General features: G+C 30.5%; 1 protein-coding gene across 2 annotated transcripts; it reads left to right on the top strand.

Moving 5' to 3' along the window:
• Nucleotides 1-3: 3 nt before the first annotated feature.
• On the top strand, nt 4-17,575 carry LOC139520656 (RING finger protein 24-like). 2 transcript variants are annotated; one of them, XM_071313508.1, is made up of 7 exons: nt 4-195; nt 2,762-2,890; nt 3,389-3,428; nt 4,145-4,180; nt 5,228-5,269; nt 11,780-11,859; nt 13,732-17,575. In XM_071313508.1, exons 2-7 carry the CDS (start codon nt 2,796-2,798, stop codon nt 13,892-13,894), a joined length of 456 nt encoding a protein of 151 aa, XP_071169609.1. In that variant the 5' UTR covers nt 4-195; nt 2,762-2,795; the 3' UTR covers nt 13,895-17,575. The 2 variants fall into 2 exon arrangements, with proteins under 2 accessions (XP_071169609.1, XP_071169610.1); XM_071313509.1 differs by lacking the exon at nt 5,228-5,269 and having other exon boundaries at nt 146-195.
• The last annotated feature ends 1,975 nt before the right edge of the window (nt 17,576-19,550 follow it).

Raw genomic sequence — 19,550 nt, 5'->3', positions numbered from 1 at the left:
AATATCCTTTGTCCAGCTTATTCATTAAAAGGTTTTTGAGACTTTCTCATGTTTGGACTTCATTCTATTACATAATATTACAAGGAAACAAACACATATGACTTAATCAAGCAGCTAAATTAATGTAGGTCGAAGATTGTGTCAAGGGAGATAATTCAACAAATCAGCTGACTGTGGTTTCTGTCAAAATTTAAAGTAATTATTTGTTTATGTAATATTTGATAACATAATAGATATTTACGCTTGATAAATCAAAAAGTTTGTAATGTTAAGTATGTATTTAAAAACCTAAACATATTTTTTTTTAAATAGACAGTGAACTAAGACAAAAACATTAAAAGTATAAACTGAATAACTTTGGCATATTTATATATTACATATTAAAGGCTTTATTAAAGTTTGGTATACACAAAACAAACACAAAGTATGGAGCACTAATAAAATAGACAAAACAAAGGCACATTCAACAATACACACATATATATATATATATCAAAACATGCACACAAACAATAAAACTTAGAAACCGATGATTTTATGCAAATTAAATATAAAACACAAAGTTCAAATCAGGCAGCTATATACATGATATAAATCACTCATAGCCTAACCGGACGCAATTACGACTGGGACACAATTACGAACGTTTTTTATGTTAGCCCCCTTATATTATATTTATGCATGATAATTAATGTTTCTATTAATTAAAAACCCTGCACTACATTACTTGTGTTTTCACGAAAAAAAAGTTAATGCGCACTTGGTTAATGTTGCAGACGACGAAAAATTAAGTTTCGTAAATGTCAAAATAATGACTCCCTCTCTTGGAAATTACATGAATAAAGCACACAAGCTAGTGCAAATTGCCTTCTTTTGTCATTACAAAATGTATATAGATAGAAAAATATCTCCTGGAATCTGTTCATATGTGTGATACCCTTTATCTTGCCCAAATAATCCAAAAATGAACATTTTCTCAGACTCGGGTGACCCTGAGCATTGTCAGAAGAAAATAGTATTTTTATTGAAAAGTCCCGAGAACTCTGAAAGTAAAGGTTAAATATAAATTAAAATCATAGGTTCACTAACTAAAAAGAGAATTCAGTGCTTCTTAGACAAAAGAACTTGCATAAAAACAGAAAATCCTAATTATTTCCTTTTCAAAGAAAATTTTTTTATCACTAATTTCGTCTTCAACTACTGCTGAAGAATTTGAAGTAAAATACCATATTACGCTTCTTATTTTCTTAGGAAATGTGTTTAAGATAAGATTAATGTATGTTTCATAAATTTAGATCGTTGTCATTGATTTTTTTCTGCCAGATTTATAAATATAGTGCTGTTCGTAATTGCATCCATATTGGGCTTGCTAGACCCATAAAACCAGGTCATGAAAATCTTACCAAAGTATCCCAACATAAATAGAAAATTATGTGTGTTTTGATTCAAAATGAAAAGCATTCATACATCTTTAATTCTATGGTACAAACAATTCAAGAAAAATATTCTACAAAGAAAAAAATAATAAAAGGTTCAAAAATCGTTCGTAATTGTGTCCAGTGAGGCTATTATGATTGAAGCAAACACTTATGAGGTAAAAACACAAAATCAAAATTAAAATGGTTTTCAACATGCAAACAGCACTGTCATGAAGTAAGCAAAAATATATAAAGCAAGATAAAGTACAAAATTGCCATGTTGAAAAAAGCACAAATAAAATAAAGTATTTGCACAGTTCCATTTACAGCTAAAAAAAAAATATGAGGCCAGGAAGGTGGGGATTTTTGTTTTATTTTGTGTTTTTTTATTTTACATTGAATCTATAACATGTATAATGGGAGAAACATTCTGACTTTAACAGCACTGATTAATGAAAAATGACAAAAAATCTTAAGGGGAGGCTTTTAGTAAGAATAAAAAGTAGAATAGGTAGGGTAACTGTTACCACACATATATTTTTATTTGGCTTTAGAACAATTAACAATATAAGCTAGTTTTACAGTCAAAACATTGGCATGAATTGCTAGGCCAAGAACTTATCAATATTTTTAATTGATTAAAAGAGAATTTCTTTCAAAGCTCATCTGGCAGCTCGAGACTTTCCAAATTTGAGCGTTGAGCACCTGCATACCTTAAAGATTGTAGGCCATATGCTGATGTTCAAGCATATTGTAGTCACGTTGTATTTTGGTATCTAAAATTGTAAGAGTTTTCTATTAAGTGGTTTAAATCATAAGAATAGACATGAATGACATTCTTTATTCATAATTTTGTAAAATTCAATGGCCAATGATCCTTTTCTAAATTTTAGCCATGGTTGGTTTTTTTATGTGCAAAGCAGATTTTCATAAATTGCTGAAAAGTTTTGATTAATAAATCTTACAGCTCTCTCTCTCTCTCTTGAATTTCCTCAATCTTTTTTGTATTTATCTGCCAAAAGGGTGCCAAACTAGTGAACAGTAATTATCATAATTTTCCAAGTTTAGTCAGGTGTTTACCATTTCTTATACATGCAGCTGATTGGATTCTTGATTTACATATTGTTAATATCATTGACACTACAAATAATTGTGACATGATCAGTCATTGAAATTTAGTTTCCCCTTAAAAAAAATCTGTTGATAATCCTAATCCATTTCTTCCAAGTTGAACAAATTGAATATATATTTTAAATTAATATTGGTATCCTAAATTTGAATCTACCATGAACTAAAACTTACCATGTGAATCACAGCTCTCTCTTTTTGTGTTCTCCTTTCAGATCCAAGATGGATGCTGTGTTGAATCCTTGAGGAATGACTGATATTCCACCAAATGTATCTCTGCCTCTGCTTGGAATCGGCCTCATTTCTCTGCTCCTAAGTTTTATATTTTGCATTTATATGTGGAGGTAAAATATTCTTAGTATTTAATGGTACATGATTAAATACACTAAAATTCTGTTTCTTGCTTTTTAAGAATTTTCACTTTGTTCTGCATTGATACGTAATGGACACTTTATTTTCTTAGAAAACACATATATCATGCATATGGAAGTTTTTAATTAAATGAGTTTTAAAACACATTAGGATCAAATATGATTTTGTTTGTTTGTAATTTTAACCAGATGCAGCTTCTTATTAAATAGCAACATTTCCTTAGATTAAATATCTTTCTAGAGTGTATGCCTGTAGTGAGAATGAAGATAGATTTGTACATGTATCGTGTCAAACAGTAGAAATACTGGCTAAGCATATTGAGAAAATTCTTGCTAAAGAAGTAGTTGAAGTTATTCATCAGACTGGCAAAAGCACACACAAGTTTAGAAAATCTATTAATGTGTAATATTTCATATAAATATATAGCTGCTTAAAATATGTACTGATAAGTATAACTTTATTCAAACTAGGTTAAGATGCCGTGCAAGAGAAGAGAGAGGCTATAATAGGGTATGTTCTATCGATTTATGAGCTTTGAACATTGGTATACTACTGTTGCCTTTATTGAACTATGTTCTTAGATTAAACTTTTTTTCTTAAGTTTTTCATAATACCAGACAACATTGCTGTTGTTTAGGGATTACAAGCCAAATATAGATATTTTTTTATCATATGGAAAAGACAGGATAATAGATGCTCTATATTTGGTTTTCACTAATACATGAAAAATGATTTAGTGATAAGAAAGCATTTTTGATTTTTTTCACTATCAATACTTTTGTTTAAAACTGTCAAATTATGAAATTGAAATGTGAAAGCTCATTGAACAATGTTGAATGTAAAATTAAGAATGGAAATGGGGAATGTGTCAAAGAGACAGCATCCCAGCTAAAGAGCAAAAAACAGCCAAAGGCCACCAATGGGTCTTTAATATAGTGAGAAAAACCAACATTCAGAGCATGTTTCTGCTGACCCTTTTATCTTCTATCAGTTATCTTAAATTCCCCCATTTCCTTTCTCAAATTCCCCATTTCCTTTCTCAATTTTATCTTAAATGAATGTTACATTCATGATCATGATTATAGGCATAGTTTGTGAATTAATAGATTTCATAATAAAACATTTAATATTGCACTTACACTTTGTTTAAGAAGTATACTAATACAAGAACATTTAAATTATGTGTCTTAAAGAAGTGATTTAAATCTTAATTTATATTTTTGTAGATTCAGTTTAAAGAAAAGAATAAGAAATTTTCTTCTGTAAGTTATAAATAATTTATTGAGGCATGAATATGCATGAATGATTCACCAGTTTATCAAAGAATGATAAGTACATATATATGACGATTTAAGAACACTGAAACTATTCAAATTACAATTTTGTGTTGACCTGATGATGTACTTCCTTTATAAACAAAAACCTGAGGAAAGAGGTATCACATCTTCAGAGACTTTGAAGCTAAGTATCATCCCTTTTAACGAACAGGGGTTGATTAACAAATTTCCAGTATCTGCCTTTTTTTTGTCAAAAAGGTCACTATGACAATATTTACTTTGGGTTTTTATACAACTAACTTTTATAAGGGTTTCAAGTATAAACTTCAATGAACTCAGTATAAAAATGTGTTGATAGTTCCAAAATGAAACACTCAGAATTAATAAAAGTTCAATATATTTATCATTTGCTGAAATCTTACTTGAAGTGTATACAACTTACCGGTAATTAGAAATTATAAGGATGTTTCTCTTATGATATATTTCAGTAATCAAAATCATAGTTACAACACATATAATTAATATCTGAGAACCAAAATTTAAACACCGTACATGCACTGACAGAAGCATGATAATAGTGAAGCTCTCCTCTTTGGTACAATCGATTGAAATACTTCTATACATGAACTAAAACATTTTGATTAATATTCTCAAAAATATTTTCACATGTTATTGAATTAAGACCTAAAAGACCTTATAAAATCTAAAAGGAAGGACATTAAAGAGTCATATATTAAAGAGGTTTATGATTAAGTTAGATATTCTCCTTTAATTCATAATTCATAATTTGGAAATAAGGAATTGTGAGATTTCCAATGATGAGACAAGTGTCTTATTTAAACCCCAGGGACATGAAGGAAAAGCATGTGAGAAAAAGGCCATAAAACATTATAGAATTAGTTTCCCAACAACTGTTAAAAGGATTTTTCTACCAGAATGGTTGGTTTTGTTGTCAGAGAAAGTTGATGAAATCCTGATTATGAATAATCTTAAAATTTCTGATTTATATTGCTTCAGTTCTTTTTCTTGTAGAAATTTAAACCAGTAAAGAAAAAAAGAGTAATTTATAGTTCTGTAAGATATCTATAGTCCTCTTTGTTTGTTCTCTTATTTAATATGCATATTTCTAGCTGAAATCACAGGTCATGTATCTACTAACAAATGAAAGACCTCCGCAATATAACAAAGGACACATATGCTTTATTCTCTAGGGGACCACTTCCAATATACAAGGTGATAGGATATTACTTAATAGGTCACATTTTCCAGCTTGAATATATGTGTATAGGTTGGAAAAACTATCAGAACTATATAATAAGGTCAATAAAATTCCCAATTTTGCGGTCATATATTGGAATATGTATCTTGTTGTTGTCCTCGTCGTCATTGATGTCCGAAAACATTTGTTTTTTTGCACAATAACTTTAGTATTAGTTAAAAGAAATCTATGAAATTTAAACACAAGGTTAATAACCACAAAAGGAAGGTATGGATTGATTTTTGGGGTTATGGTCCTAACATTTTAGGGAATAAGAAGGGGGCCCAAATAAGCATTTTTTTCTAGTTACCAGACAATAACTTTGTGTAACAGTGTATGATCGTGTATGGATCTCTCTGAAATCATACCGCAAATTTCCATACCACAAAGGGATGATTAGGATTGGCTTTGGGAGGGTATGGTTTGAACCTCTAAGAAATAAGGGGCAAAAAAGGTGGAAAAATGGGTTTCCTGGTAAATTGACAATTTAAAAGCACTGTAAGGGAGCTAATCCAAGGACAAAATTATACAATGGTGTTCACTGTTGCGTTACCTCCCTCACACTGCTTTTTAAATTATCTATTTCAAGACTTTTATGATGTATTTAAATGGGTACTTATGGCTGCAAACTCCATTGAAAATTTGAATTGAGAGTATGACCATATCTTGAGGGAAAGAAAAAAAAAATTTAAAGGGGGGGTGGGGGGGGGGGGGGGGCAATTTTTTAAATTTCAGATTTCAGAAACTAAACAAAATTTCTTCAAATATTTTTTTTTGCACAAAAAAGGTGGGTGTGGGGTGTGGTTGTTGCAACAACATAGTGAATTGCACAAAGGCAAAAGAAAAGGGGGTTAATTTTTAATTAAGAAATATAATTCATGGGGCTTGAATATATCTGGATTTTACCAAGGGTTGGCTCTTTAGTCAAAATATTTTACACTGAGCGATAGCTAGGGGTAAAATATCCGCATAAAAGGACAATAAAATTGAGAAAGGAAATGGTGAATATGTCAAAGCGACAACCACCCGACCATAGAGCAAACAACAGCCGAAGGCAACCAATGGGTCTTCAATGTAGCGAGAATTCCCGCACCCGTAGGTGTCCTTCAGCTGGCCCCTAAAATATGCATAATAGTACAGTGATAATGGACGTCATACTAAACTCCGAATTATACACAAGAAACTAAAATTTAAAATCATACAAGACTAACAAAGGCCAGAGGCTCCTGACTTGGGACAGGCGCAAAATTGCGGCGGGGTTAAACATGTTTATGAGATCTCAACCCTCCCCCTATACCTCTAGCCAATGTAGAAAAGTAAAAGAATAACAATACGCACATTAAAATTCAGTTCAAGAGAAGTCCGAGTCTGATATCAAAAGATGTAACAAAAGAAAATAAATAAAATGACAATAATACATAAATAACAACAGACTACTAGCAGTTAACTGACATGCCAGCTCCAGACCTCAATTAAACTGATTGAAAGATTATGTCTTCATCATATGAATATCAGGTACAATCCCTCCCGTTAGGGGTTTAGTATCATACTATCATAAAATATATGAGAAGAACATAACCCGTGTCATGCCAACAACTGTTTTTTTTAAAGAAATAAATGTGTTTAGTTCCGATGCAAAGACCCTATCAGTGAATCAATGTTAAAGCCAAAATATGCAATCTTTAATGACCTGACAACAGTATCGTAACTATATCCCCTTTTAATAAGTCTATTTAAAGGTTTTGTTAGTTTCTGAGGAGAATACTGACATTTTTGTGCTTTATAAAGAATATTTCCATAAAATTTTGGATGTGAAATACCTGAACGTATAAGATGTCTGCATGTTGAGTTATATTTACGAATTATTTCCTTATACCGGTGATAAAATTTAGTAAATGTTTTGACCAGTTTGTGATATCGAAAACCCTGGTGTAATAATTTTTCAGTAATACATAAATTTCTCTCGCTAAAATCTAATACATTGTTACATACACGAGCGAATCGTACAAGTTGAGATATATAAACACCATAAGATGGTGACAAGGGAACGTCACCATCTAAAAATGGATAATTAACAATAGGAAATGAAAAATCATCTCTTTTATCATAAATTTTTGTATTAAGCTTCCCGTTTATGATATAGATATCAAGATCGAGGAAAGGGCAGTGGTCATTGTTATCATTAGCTTTATTTAAAGTAAGTTCTACAGGATAAATTTCTTTAGTATACATACTGAAGTCGTCATTATTTAGAGCCAATATATCATCCAAATATCTAAAAGTATTGTTAAATTTTTGTATCAAATGTTGTTTTGATGGGTCTTTGCTAATTTTAGTCATAAATTGTAACTCATAACAATACAAAAACAGGTCCGCAATAAGTGGTGCACAGTTAGTCCCCATTGGAATTCCAATAACTTGACGATATACGGAATCTCCAAAGCGAACAAAAATGTTATCAAGTAAAAATTCAAGTGCATAAATAGTTTCAAAGCATGTCCAATTGACATAGTTCTTTTGTTTATTGCTACTAAAAAATGATCTAAAAGAGTTTGAACATATGTACTCGCATTCCGACTTTTTAAATGCCCAGTTAATTAGGGATGTGAATTTTTTCTTAATAAGAATATGAGGCAAAGTGGTATATAGGGTAGAAAAATCAAAACTTTGAACAGATTCAAAATCACCAATATATGCATGCAATTTATCAAGTACTTCCAACGAGTTTTTGACACTCCAAAAGTAATTAATTCCACTATTTTCAAAGGCCTTATTTGAACAATTTATTATCAGGTTTTTTATTGTACCAAGTGTACTAGTAAGTAAAACAGACAATTTAGTAGTTGAACAATGGCTGGAAGATGAAATAAATCTATATTTGTAAGGTTTTTTGTGCAGCTTCGGAAGCCAGTACATACTTGGGACTTTCATTGTGTTTGGTTCTGCTTGTAAAGAAGTAGCTAAAAGTTTATGTTTGTTACAGATGTCGTTTTCTGAAAATGAAGTCAGTTGGAATGTTGGTGAATTCGTGATTTCCTTTTGCAGAACCTCTATATAAAATTTACGTCAAACAATAATGATATTATTCGCAGCTTTATCAGCCGGGACAAAAACAAATTCCTTGGCTAGTTCTGTTAGTTTATTTTTGATACGCGAAATAGGGTTTTTATAGTTTTTGTTGAGGGTAAAATGTTCTTTAAAATGTTGTATTCGAATATCAACTATCTTCATTACTGAATTAAAAAAAGAGTCCAAAGATTTTTTGTCAGCTTTTTCCCGTTTTACCCATTTCAAACAGTAGGCGCGGAGTGAGTCGTTGATGATATTACGACACTCATTCCAGTTAATAGTTGACGGGGGACGATATTTAGGTCCTTTACTGAGGAATGATTTTAACTCTCGGTCGCGAACGATGTTAAGGTCTCCTGTTATAACATGGGAAATTGGTCCATAGGTGTATTCTGAATTACTGCAATTACACGACATAGGTGTATTTTCAGTGATATTTACATCTTTACACAATTGGCTATAATTAAACACATATTTTCGGGTAGATTTCTTGTAAATATAACAAATGAGAGGGAGTTCAGTATTATCAAAATATCCAGGAATTTGGTCTTTAACAGAATGGTCGTTAAAAATACCGGCAATATTTACAAAATCAAAACCTTTATTGACATACTTTATTTTAATAAAATGTTTTTTATGATCTTCAGGGCGATCAATTTTTGGAAACAGTTTAGAATAACAATATGCCATTATAATTTGGACAATTTCATACTTAGGACTGTAATATGAAATTGTGTTGCAATCCTCTAAAATTTTATTTAATTTATTTATAGGTAAAGAACAAAGCTTGGTTAACAGATAATGTCTGCCGTTGTTTTTTGAAATGGAAATTAGGTCCGAAATATTTGTATGGTTGGTCCGAAATTTTCTTTGATTCCGATTTTTTCTGCGTCCATGAGAACGATTTTTACGAACAGTTTTAGAAACTATATCCAAAATGTTAACAGAATCGGTTCTTGATATATTGCCAATTCCCATGATATTATCATTAAGACCGAGAGGGTAGACTGTCTGTAATTTTTTAATCCAATTTAATTCATTTATTTTTCGTGATCGTACAAACTTGGAATGAGATTCACCAGGCTGCTTATTTACTACTTCTAAAGGTTGAACTGTTAAATATTTAATAGGATGACTGTGCTTCTTAAGATGTTGATAAATGATACTTTTGAATTTATTGGGTCTTTTAAAACGATACAGGTGTTCTTGCGTGCGTTTAGATAAATATCGCCCAGTTTCACCTACGTACTGAATACCGCATCCCGGTTTGTTTCATGTGAGTAAATAAATAATACTGTTTGTTTTTCAAGTAATATCAGTTTCAAAATTTAGAGAAAATGTGCGACCATTAAATGTGGACCTTACTGTATTGTTGGTGGAAAGACGGGGACACGTAAGTCATTTTTTGGCATGACACTTATCGATAGAAGGGTAACCACGATTTTTATTGTTAAAAACGTTAGCTATTGTAGTATTTTTAGATAAGCGATTCTGAAGATTGAGACGTGTAGATACCCTTTGAACGAGTTTAGTATTTAATATTTTAATAGTAAAATCATGATTATTCTTCTTCTAATATGATAAATACTGCAATTCTTTTGGATCGAATCTCTCTAGGTGGAGGCATATATTTGCTATTCCTATAAATAAACACACTATTGAATCGGCGTATAAAGAAAGGAGCAAACTGAATCAGTGACATGCTTAATCTATTTACAATAGCGTATTTAGATAGTTTTGGATGATTTACTTATATGTCTTAAATGTTAAAACAAATATAGCTTATTACACATTTTAGCATCGTTTGTTTACATTTCCTTGTGATGTTTTTTATGACGTTGCAAAGCTTATTCATAAAAGTGCATATGACATGGGAGTACGATCGGAACAGCCCAGGCAATATATTCATATTTTACCACGGGTGTGTACTCAAAGTGTTTGAAGGACGTCCTATTAGAATTATTTTTTTGAGGGGGGGGGGGGTTAGTTTGCAAAGGCACAGTGTATTGCACAAAAGCCAATAATTGATTATAAATTCAAATTATATAACCAATTCTAAATTCTTTGACTACAGTTATTCTGTGTCAGAAACCTATTATGTGTCAAATATTTAATTACAATCCAAATTCAGACCTGTATCAAGTGCAAATATTGTGTCCATTTTTGCCCCAACTGTTTAGGGTTGGACCTCTGCTGTCATATCCAGCTGTGCTGGGGAAAGCAGTTTATTGTTATATGACGAAGTAATATTTATAAACATAATGCCATTACAATTTTAGTTTAATATTTTGTTTTTGATAAAAAGGCTTGGATCAAACATCCTATAAGAAAACATGTACAAGGTCCACATCTAAACAAATGTAAATCATGTTTTTAAACTATTGCCATCTAGGATCTTGTTTATATTATTGTATTGATTATATTAACCTATGACCCTGTCAATATACATTCTTTTGCATATTTGTGAAATTTGAAATGATGATGGAATAATCATATCTGCACACTATATGATTTATACACTATATGATTTATACACTATATGATTTACACACTATATGATTTATAGAGTGAGAAAAAAATAAAAGAGAAACAATAATTATCACAGTGCACCATCCTCTGGATATTTTTACAGCTACACATTTACTTTATATGCTTCTTGTCTTAGGTGGATTTAGAGGGAGGCCCTGAGTTTTCATATATTATAAAGTCATAAACTTTTTACTAGGACATGTATCACTCCAAATATTAGCTTGCTAAGGGGCCCTCCCTATTTCAAAGTACTGGATCCACATCCGACTCTTGCCATTACTTATGGTGTATCTTTGTCAATACATACATGTAAAGTTATGCTCATCAATTCATGTTTTTGCTCATGAAGTGTCATGATTATTGTAAGCTCATCACAGGGGTCTATATTTATTTTTTCAACGGCAGTTATATGTAAAATCATGTGATACATGGTGATTGGAAAAACACAGTTATTTTATCACAGTATTAAGAATTTTAAAAATAAAATTTCAAATACATAATTTAAAAAACTGCATAATATATTAAAATAACAAATATTTCATATTATTAAACCAAAATATGATTTTTTAAAACTGATTTCATATGTTTCATCTCAACTTTTAACTAATTGAAATAAACCCATAAAATCTCTTGTTATTTCTTTTTACCATTCATTACTTTTATCATAAACTTTGCCTGGTTTTTAGACAAGCTGTACTCTATAATCATTGGTTTTTTTTGTATTTCAGATGTGTGCAGTGTGTCTGGAGGAATTCAGAAACTATGAGTATATAGCAATATGTAGATGTAAACATTGTTTTCATATGAAGTAAGTTGATACTTTTGTTTTAGTACTTTTAAGCTCATCTACCACATGAGCCATCTGTGCTTTACTTAATGACATCTGTTGTTAGCTGGTGTCTGTATTCCATTGGATGTTGTACATAAAATTTTACAAAAAGACTCCTCTCAAACTATTGGGCCTTGTAGACCCAAACTTTATCACAATCATCCTTGGGAAATCTAGTTTGAAAAAATTGTGTCCAAAGATCATGCTAGCAAATCAATATGGCCTCCAAGACTAAATGTACAACATTTGGGGTAAAATGCCAGGATTAGCTTTTGTCCTATTAAACCTTCTAGATGCTGAAATGTTCAGAATTTACTATCTTTTTTTGACATTACATAACAATTTTTTATCCATGTTTGGTATTTTTGTTTTTCTGCAGATACTATAGTAGAAAGAGAGAAACTGTGTGTATCAAAAATGATTATCAGAATAAAATCAACAGATTATATAAAAATAAGATGTGGTATAAGACAACTCGCCATAAGAGACCAAATGATATATATATATATTTGCGAAAGCAAATTTACAGATCTAACATTGTTGGGTTGATGTTTAGACTAGTTATATATATATATATATATGTAGATGTTGACAACTATAGGTCATTGTATGGCCTTCAACAATGAGAAAACCCATACCTCATATATGAGGTAAAAGGCCCAGAAATGACAAATGTAAAACATTTTAAACAAGAAAACTAACAGCCCGATTTATGGACAAAATAATGAATGAAAAACAAATATGGTATACAGTAACAAACGACAACCACTTAATTACATGCTCCTGACTTGGAACAGGCATATACAGAAGATGTTGGGTTAAAGTTGTTTGATGAAGCCAAACCCTCCCATAACCTTTGACAGTGGTGCAACAGCACAACACAAGAATTCAAAACAATAAAGGAAAATCAAATATGATAAACAGCAACAAATGACAACAACTCAAATAAGACTCCTGGCTTGGGACAGGCACATATTTTATATGGGTTGAACTAATTTTAAGGCATTTACCCTCCACATATCATGGGACAGTGGTGTAATAGTAAAACATAAGAACAAACTATGAAAAGCAGTTGAAAAGGTCTCAACTCATCAGATTGATACAAAGTAGAAACGAATCCAACAAAAACACAGAATGGAAGACAGCCATATCAGGGTACTTATTTATCCCCACAACAAAAAAGACACTAAGTCATTAGTAAGTACAGATCTGAGAATACTTCCAATTACTGAAAGCTTGTGCATAGCCAATAATAACTAAAACAAAAATCTAAGACTAGAATTAGTCTACTTGGAAGAAATCCTTTGTTGATTCATGGGAGTTTTTTGCCTTGGTTACAGATGTGTAATGTCACAAAGTTTTCAGTGTCTGTCATAAAAAAAACTAAATGCAATAACTTATACTAAATCTGCACCTCAAAGAAATTGAAAGATGACTCTGTATACAAGACATTGCCTTTGAATAAAGGTTTTTTTGGGCAAATTTTTGTTTATTTTTTTGAGAAAATAAATTAATTCATCTCACCTGGGCATGAGAAGCATATTGAACTGTTGCTACTGATCTAATTTTGAAGCTGTACATCATAATTGTCACAAAAGCATCTTATTGAAATATCTAGTCCAAGAATGTTGCTTTGCATTGGAGAAAGTTGTTCTGTGTTACTGGTACTTGTATTGTATCAATATTATGCATTATAGATTTCAAGTTATACAGGATCTTCAGCACCTCTTGTACAAATAAGATTAGAGACATTAATATGACTTGACTTACAAATCAGTTAAATTATCTTAACACAAAGAAAACTCAACATTGTTTAATATTTTGTAACTTAATCTCTTAATTATTTTCCAGTTGTTTGCTGCAGTGGTTGAAACATCGAAACTTTTGTCCTATGTGTAAAGCAACTGTACAGAGAGTACCATCTGGTGAAAGATCTAGCTTAATAATAATGCCTCAACAAGCAGTGCCATCTACCAGCAATGAACTTCCTGTAGAAGGAGCACAGAATGTATAACAATGAGTTTGATTGACAGCTGTTTATCTTATTCCTTATTACATATTCACCTTTTCTGAAATTCTCAATTTTCCCACTGATCGATTATATTTTTATATTGAACCTCTTTCCTTAGAATTTTCTTTTGTTACATCATGAAAAATGGTGACCCTGCTGACATCACATCTTTTTGGAGATCATTTAAGATAAAGATAAAGTTTGTCTACTTACTGTCTAAAAATCATTAGAGAAACATATTCTGCCACTGCATCTAGTGCAATTCAATATTTTCCCACTCTCCACATTTGAATTTTAGATATTTAAAAAGTTTGGCAATCCTTGCTTTTTGAGTATACAAATTTAAATGTCTTGAGTGGAGAAAATTATCTCACACTTGCTGCAGAAAGATAATCTTAGTTTAAACCATTTATGATGTTGTATGTATAGAAGCATAATGTGATGCATACTTTATAATTATTACAACAAACTTTTTAGATTGTGAATATTTTTCCTTTGAAGTGATCCAGAAATATTTTTTTTTTAAATAAGCTTCATGTCGTAATTTTCTCTCTGTGTTATTTCTCGGCATGTTCAAACGAAACTGTAAATATTTTGTGTAAATCTGTAAATTTCGGGAAGCATATATAAATATATATATGCTTCCCTAAATTTAAAGATCTAACATTGTTGGGCTGTTATTTAGACGAATTATATATATACTGTATACTCTGGTGAAATTTACAAGATATAGTACTTTATGCAATTTTTAGTGCCATTGCAATTATGAAAGTGCCTTCTATTTATATCAGTATTACATGTACAAATGTGTTTAATGTAAAGTATAAAAAGGTGTTTCTTTTGTATTATCTTGATGTATTGTGTTAAAATAATTACTCTGATCAAACAAAATTTACAATATATTTTGGATGGAATATTTTTATATGGTTTATATCGACAAGAAAGAAATTAATTTACACAGCCTTATTTAAATATTATTTTGGAGTATTTCTTTGTGTATATATATATATTCAATTCTCAGTGCTCTCTTCAAAGCATGTTCTTCTTAAATTTTGGAGATAGTGAGTTCCATGAACTTCTGATACATGCAAGTTGAACAAAGACATGCAAGGTTGTATTTGCTGCTTCTGCAGCATATAGGAGTAAGAACAAAGACTTTGGATTGTTGTCTCGGGAACTTAAACAGGTTTAAAATCCAGCTCAGTGTGTCAGTCTAGTATAAAACCGTGTTCATATTACATTCACATATGGTTGTCCTCAATATCCATTTAATTTGCCACTGGAAGTTAAACAGTCAACTTTTTTTAAGTGTTCATATTTCAAATTATTATTTCATCGTCAGAATTATCATAATATAGTTTTACCTCTAAAGATAATGCTCATGTTAAAAATTTAGAGTTGTGTTTTTTTTAATGATTTTATTTCTATTAAATGAGGAGGAGGCTATCATGCAATCTTTTGTTATTGGATTTTAAATCTGTAATTACTTATCCAAATCTTTCAACTTTTTCTGTCAAAAAATAAAAATGGCAAGGTATATAAAAATCCTTAAGAAAATTTAACCTAACGGTACCTTAAGAAAATAATTTGAGATACTGTTAAAGACTTTTTATTGGTTCTTATTTCTGGCATGAAATTTTGCTCTGTAATTTTCAAACCTTTTCAATATTCCACCCCTTTCTTGGACCCTGAACTTTCCATGCTTTTGTTTGTTTTCTCTACAATTTTGAAATAAGTGACCATGGTGAAGTAACTTTTAAATTTTTGCACTGATAAACATGAAAAAGCAGTTTGACAATGATTTTGTTGATGTTTGTGTTATATGAATTTTGTACAAAGAACTTTAAATCTGGTGCATATTTTATTTATCTAGTCTCTAAGTATATAATTAGCTTTAAGTAAATGTATCAAATCAGAGCTTTCTGTATTTGTTACCTTATCAGTTGTGTTATAATTATGTTTATAAATTCATGATATTGCATTATTAATTATTATATCATTTGTATGGTGTTTTCTGTAAAAATAAAATGATAAAAAATGTTATAACATTTTGATATTGTAAAGCAAAAGTTTTTTAATGGATTTGCATTTAACTTTTTTAATCATTAAAGTTTTCAAATTTGATAATTAAAGCATTAGACCTGGCACACGCATTGAAATAGGATATTTATGAGGAGATGACATTTTCTTTATTATATGTGTTTCTGATTATTTAAGTGCAGTTCTTCAGACTTGGCTGTCATATATCGTTGAACAAAACAGGTAGTTAGACTTTGAAAAAGATTATTTTAGGACTTTGTGATTGGTTCGTACAAGTGAGTTTAGGATGATAATATACTTTCCTGTTTTCACTGTTTCAATATGAAAATCTTTTGATGAGAAAAGTGTTTGATAACGGGTAATTTCTTAGAATCGATATATTGTTGTTATTGTATCATTAAATTTTTTGTTATAAAAATCAAATAATTACAGTGTTCAAGCCATTAACATATTCAATAGTTATATTTGAAAATAGGGCAAATCATGTTATGTTATGCACAATTATAAAGTGCAAGTCTTCCACTCAAAGTTTTATTATATAGCTATTATTAAAAGATATTGAAAGAATGATAATATTAAAGAACTGTTACTATAATTTTATCATTTCCAATGGTTTGTTTTGTACAAATGAGAAATGATCACAAAGAATAACACTTAAGTGTCAAAATTATATTTGCTTATTCCTTATTAAACAGCCAAAGGGATTTAATTATTGTTGGTGGTTGTGTAAAACAATTGAATTATATTCTTATTATCAAATTTTTGTCAATGGTGTTAGTCAATGTATAATGTAGTTTTACACTCTGCAGTTATGTTTTCAATCTTCTCTGTACAATTCATTATTTTTATGGTAGAGTTATTTCATTATAAATCTTCATTTTTGTGTCTTATTATTATATGCTAGCAGGTTGTCTTTAATTTTGTTGATCTTATTTTTTGTGACTTTTTAGGATTGTTAGCTGCATGTTTGTATATCTTGCTCCAGCACTCTTTTCTTCTCCACATCTACCAGGGTTTTAATCAAAGTACTTTTAATAATCTTGCTGTAATTGTAAATACATTGATCCCCAGATGAATATTAATTACTGTGGATTAGTATCGATTCATGGGATACCAATTATCATTGATTTCATTGGTACATGTATAGGAATTCAATAAATTTCAAAGATCAAGGACTTACAAATTTTATATAAGTTTTATATGCAGACTTTGGCAAAACTATGCAATAAAATATTCATGAATTTCAAACGAAATTTTCCATCAAATTCACAAAAAGTTTAGTCTGAATCTATGTTGATATTACTGTCTGTACGATAGACAAGAACATATATACATTATTTTTGTTTAGGTAAAGTCACAAAATTAGATCTATCCATAATCTATATGATTTAAAAAAATCAAAAAAAATCACTTATAGTGCTAGGTAATAGTCTGTTTTGTAAAATAGCTTTTAATTTAAGAATACATACTGGCCATTAATTGTGGATGAAACACCTTACTTATTTCTATGAATAATTATATTTAATGTTTATATGTACTGTTTTACTCGGTGCCATTTATAATTGTTACAGTTATTTTAATCATTGTTGCAGAATTATGAATATATATTTATATAATAACCTTGCTATTAAAGTATTAAAAATAGTCTTTCTTTTCTTTAACATTTTGTAACAGAATTCAAAAGGCAGTTATTTGGTTATACACAGTTAGTTGTGTGAGAGGGATTTTGTCCTTAGCTATTGATCACAAAGGGTCATAGATATAAAAGACTTCTGGAGACTAGATTAGGTTGGGGCACGCTGTTTAAGGTTCATGTGAACCCGTTGGCTAAAATAACTACATTTTCACATCAGAATTTCTTCTGAGAACAGACAAACCTGTCCATCTGGAAAAAATTTAAGGCATAGCATGTCCTAGATAAATAAATTCAAATGCATTGTATGCTTTAGAAAATTCAAAACTTAACTGGATTTTTCAGTGCACTTTTTTTGGTTCTTACAGAGGATGATAAAATTAACAAACATTATTATCCGTGTAAATCAATACAGCTCACTTCAATAATTACCTTTTGGGAAGTTCTCAAACCTATTTCCCAACTTAGTTTATTTTGGCACCTTCTGAAGGAATGAAAAAGTGCACTGCAAAATCCTGTTAAGTATTTATTTTTTCAAAACATTAAACATATATTTTGAAATTTATTTATGTAGGACATGCTATGCAACAAACTTTTTCGAGTGTTTTGTACTCGGAGTAAATTTTAAGGTAAAAATTCAGCCATTTTAGCTGAAGGCTCCACATGAACCTTAAAACATCTATTGTGTATAGGTGTGGATCTTTTCATTTTGTTTTTATGCCCCACTTACGATAGAAGAGGGGCATTATGTTTTCTGGTCTGTGCCTCCGTTCGTCTGTGCGTCCGTCTGTGCCTCCGTCCGTCCGTTCGTCCCACTTCAGGTTAAAGTTTTTGGTCAAGGTAGTTTTTGATGAAGCTGAAGTCCAATCAACTTGAAACTTAGTACACATGTTTATTATGATATGATCTTTCTTATTTTAAAACAAAATTTGACTTTTGACACCATTTTCATGGTCCACTGAACATAGAAATTGAAAGTGTGAGTTTCAGGTTAAAGTTTTTGGTCAAGGTAGTTTTTGATGAAGCTGAAGTCCAATCAACTTGAAACTTAGTACACATGTTCCTTATTAGTTGATCTTTTTACTTTCAAGGCCAAATTAGGTTTTTTACCCAATTTCACGGTCCATTGAACATGGAAAATGATAATGCGAGTGGGGCATCCGTGTACTTTGGACACATTCTTGTTTGTTAATGTATTTTCTCATATGCCATATGCATTTTTACCATTTCCTTATTTGTCTAAAATGTTGGGAGAGGGGGCACTTCCATCCTCTAGTGGTAGGGATGGTCAGCCAGCTGACACAACCAGTGCCCTACCCTTTCATATAATTTGAATAACAAAAATACATAACCTATCATATATTTTTTTACCAAAAATATACCAATAGCTATCATGATAATGCTTAGTCGTGGAGAGATAAATGGTTTCTATGAATGTTGCATTGTTGTATGTATTTTGTTGCATTCTGTGTTCGGTTATTTGGTTGTTTTCCTGTTATAGTTGATGTGTTTCCTCGGCTTTAGTTTGTAACCTGAATTTGTTTTCTCTCTATCGATTTATGACTTTTGGTGAGCGGTATACTGTTGCCTGAATTTGTCATTGATGCATGTATGACATGTTTTATTTGCATCTTTATAATATCAAGTACTAATCAGTTTCAGATATTACTTATTTATTTAGCAACCGTATGATAAAAACAATGAAAAGATGCACACATATATACAGAACAGATGTTTAATGTTCATGTGGAGACTTCGGCTAAAACGGCAACATTTTAACCTAAAACTTTACTCTGTAATGACTGTGTTCCACGCTGTCTTAAATGGATAAAGTATAAATAAAGAATCCATAACTACACTAATCTGAAATACTGGATGATGACCATAAAATATGCAGTAATCGAAATCAAAATTTTAACGGTAAAGCTTTTCGGAATGTTGGTTTTTGAATGTTCCTTCACTATATATAGCATGATTTAGCGTTTC

The sequence above is a fragment of the Mytilus edulis genome, chromosome 4, assembly GCF_963676685.1.
Source record: "Mytilus edulis chromosome 4, xbMytEdul2.2, whole genome shotgun sequence".
Taxonomy (NCBI): Eukaryota; Metazoa; Mollusca; class Bivalvia; order Mytilida; family Mytilidae; genus Mytilus; species Mytilus edulis.
The sequence above is the reverse complement of the archived record's forward strand: the minus strand, read 5'-3'. Positions and strand labels throughout refer to the sequence as shown.

Bases quoted from the DNA above. Each gene is read 5' to 3' on its own strand.
- LOC139520656 (XM_071313508.1), top strand. From the start codon at position 2,796: ATGACTGATATTCCACCAAATGTATCTCTGCCTCTGCTTGGAATCGGC. The intron at 3,429-4,144 runs GTATGTTCTATC...ATATTTTTGTAG, and splicing joins AAGAGAGAGGCTATAATAGG to ATTCAGTTTAAAGAAAAGAA. The intron at 4,181-5,227 runs GTAAGTTATAAA...TTTTTCTTGTAG, and splicing joins AGAATAAGAAATTTTCTTCT to AAATTTAAACCAGTAAAGAA.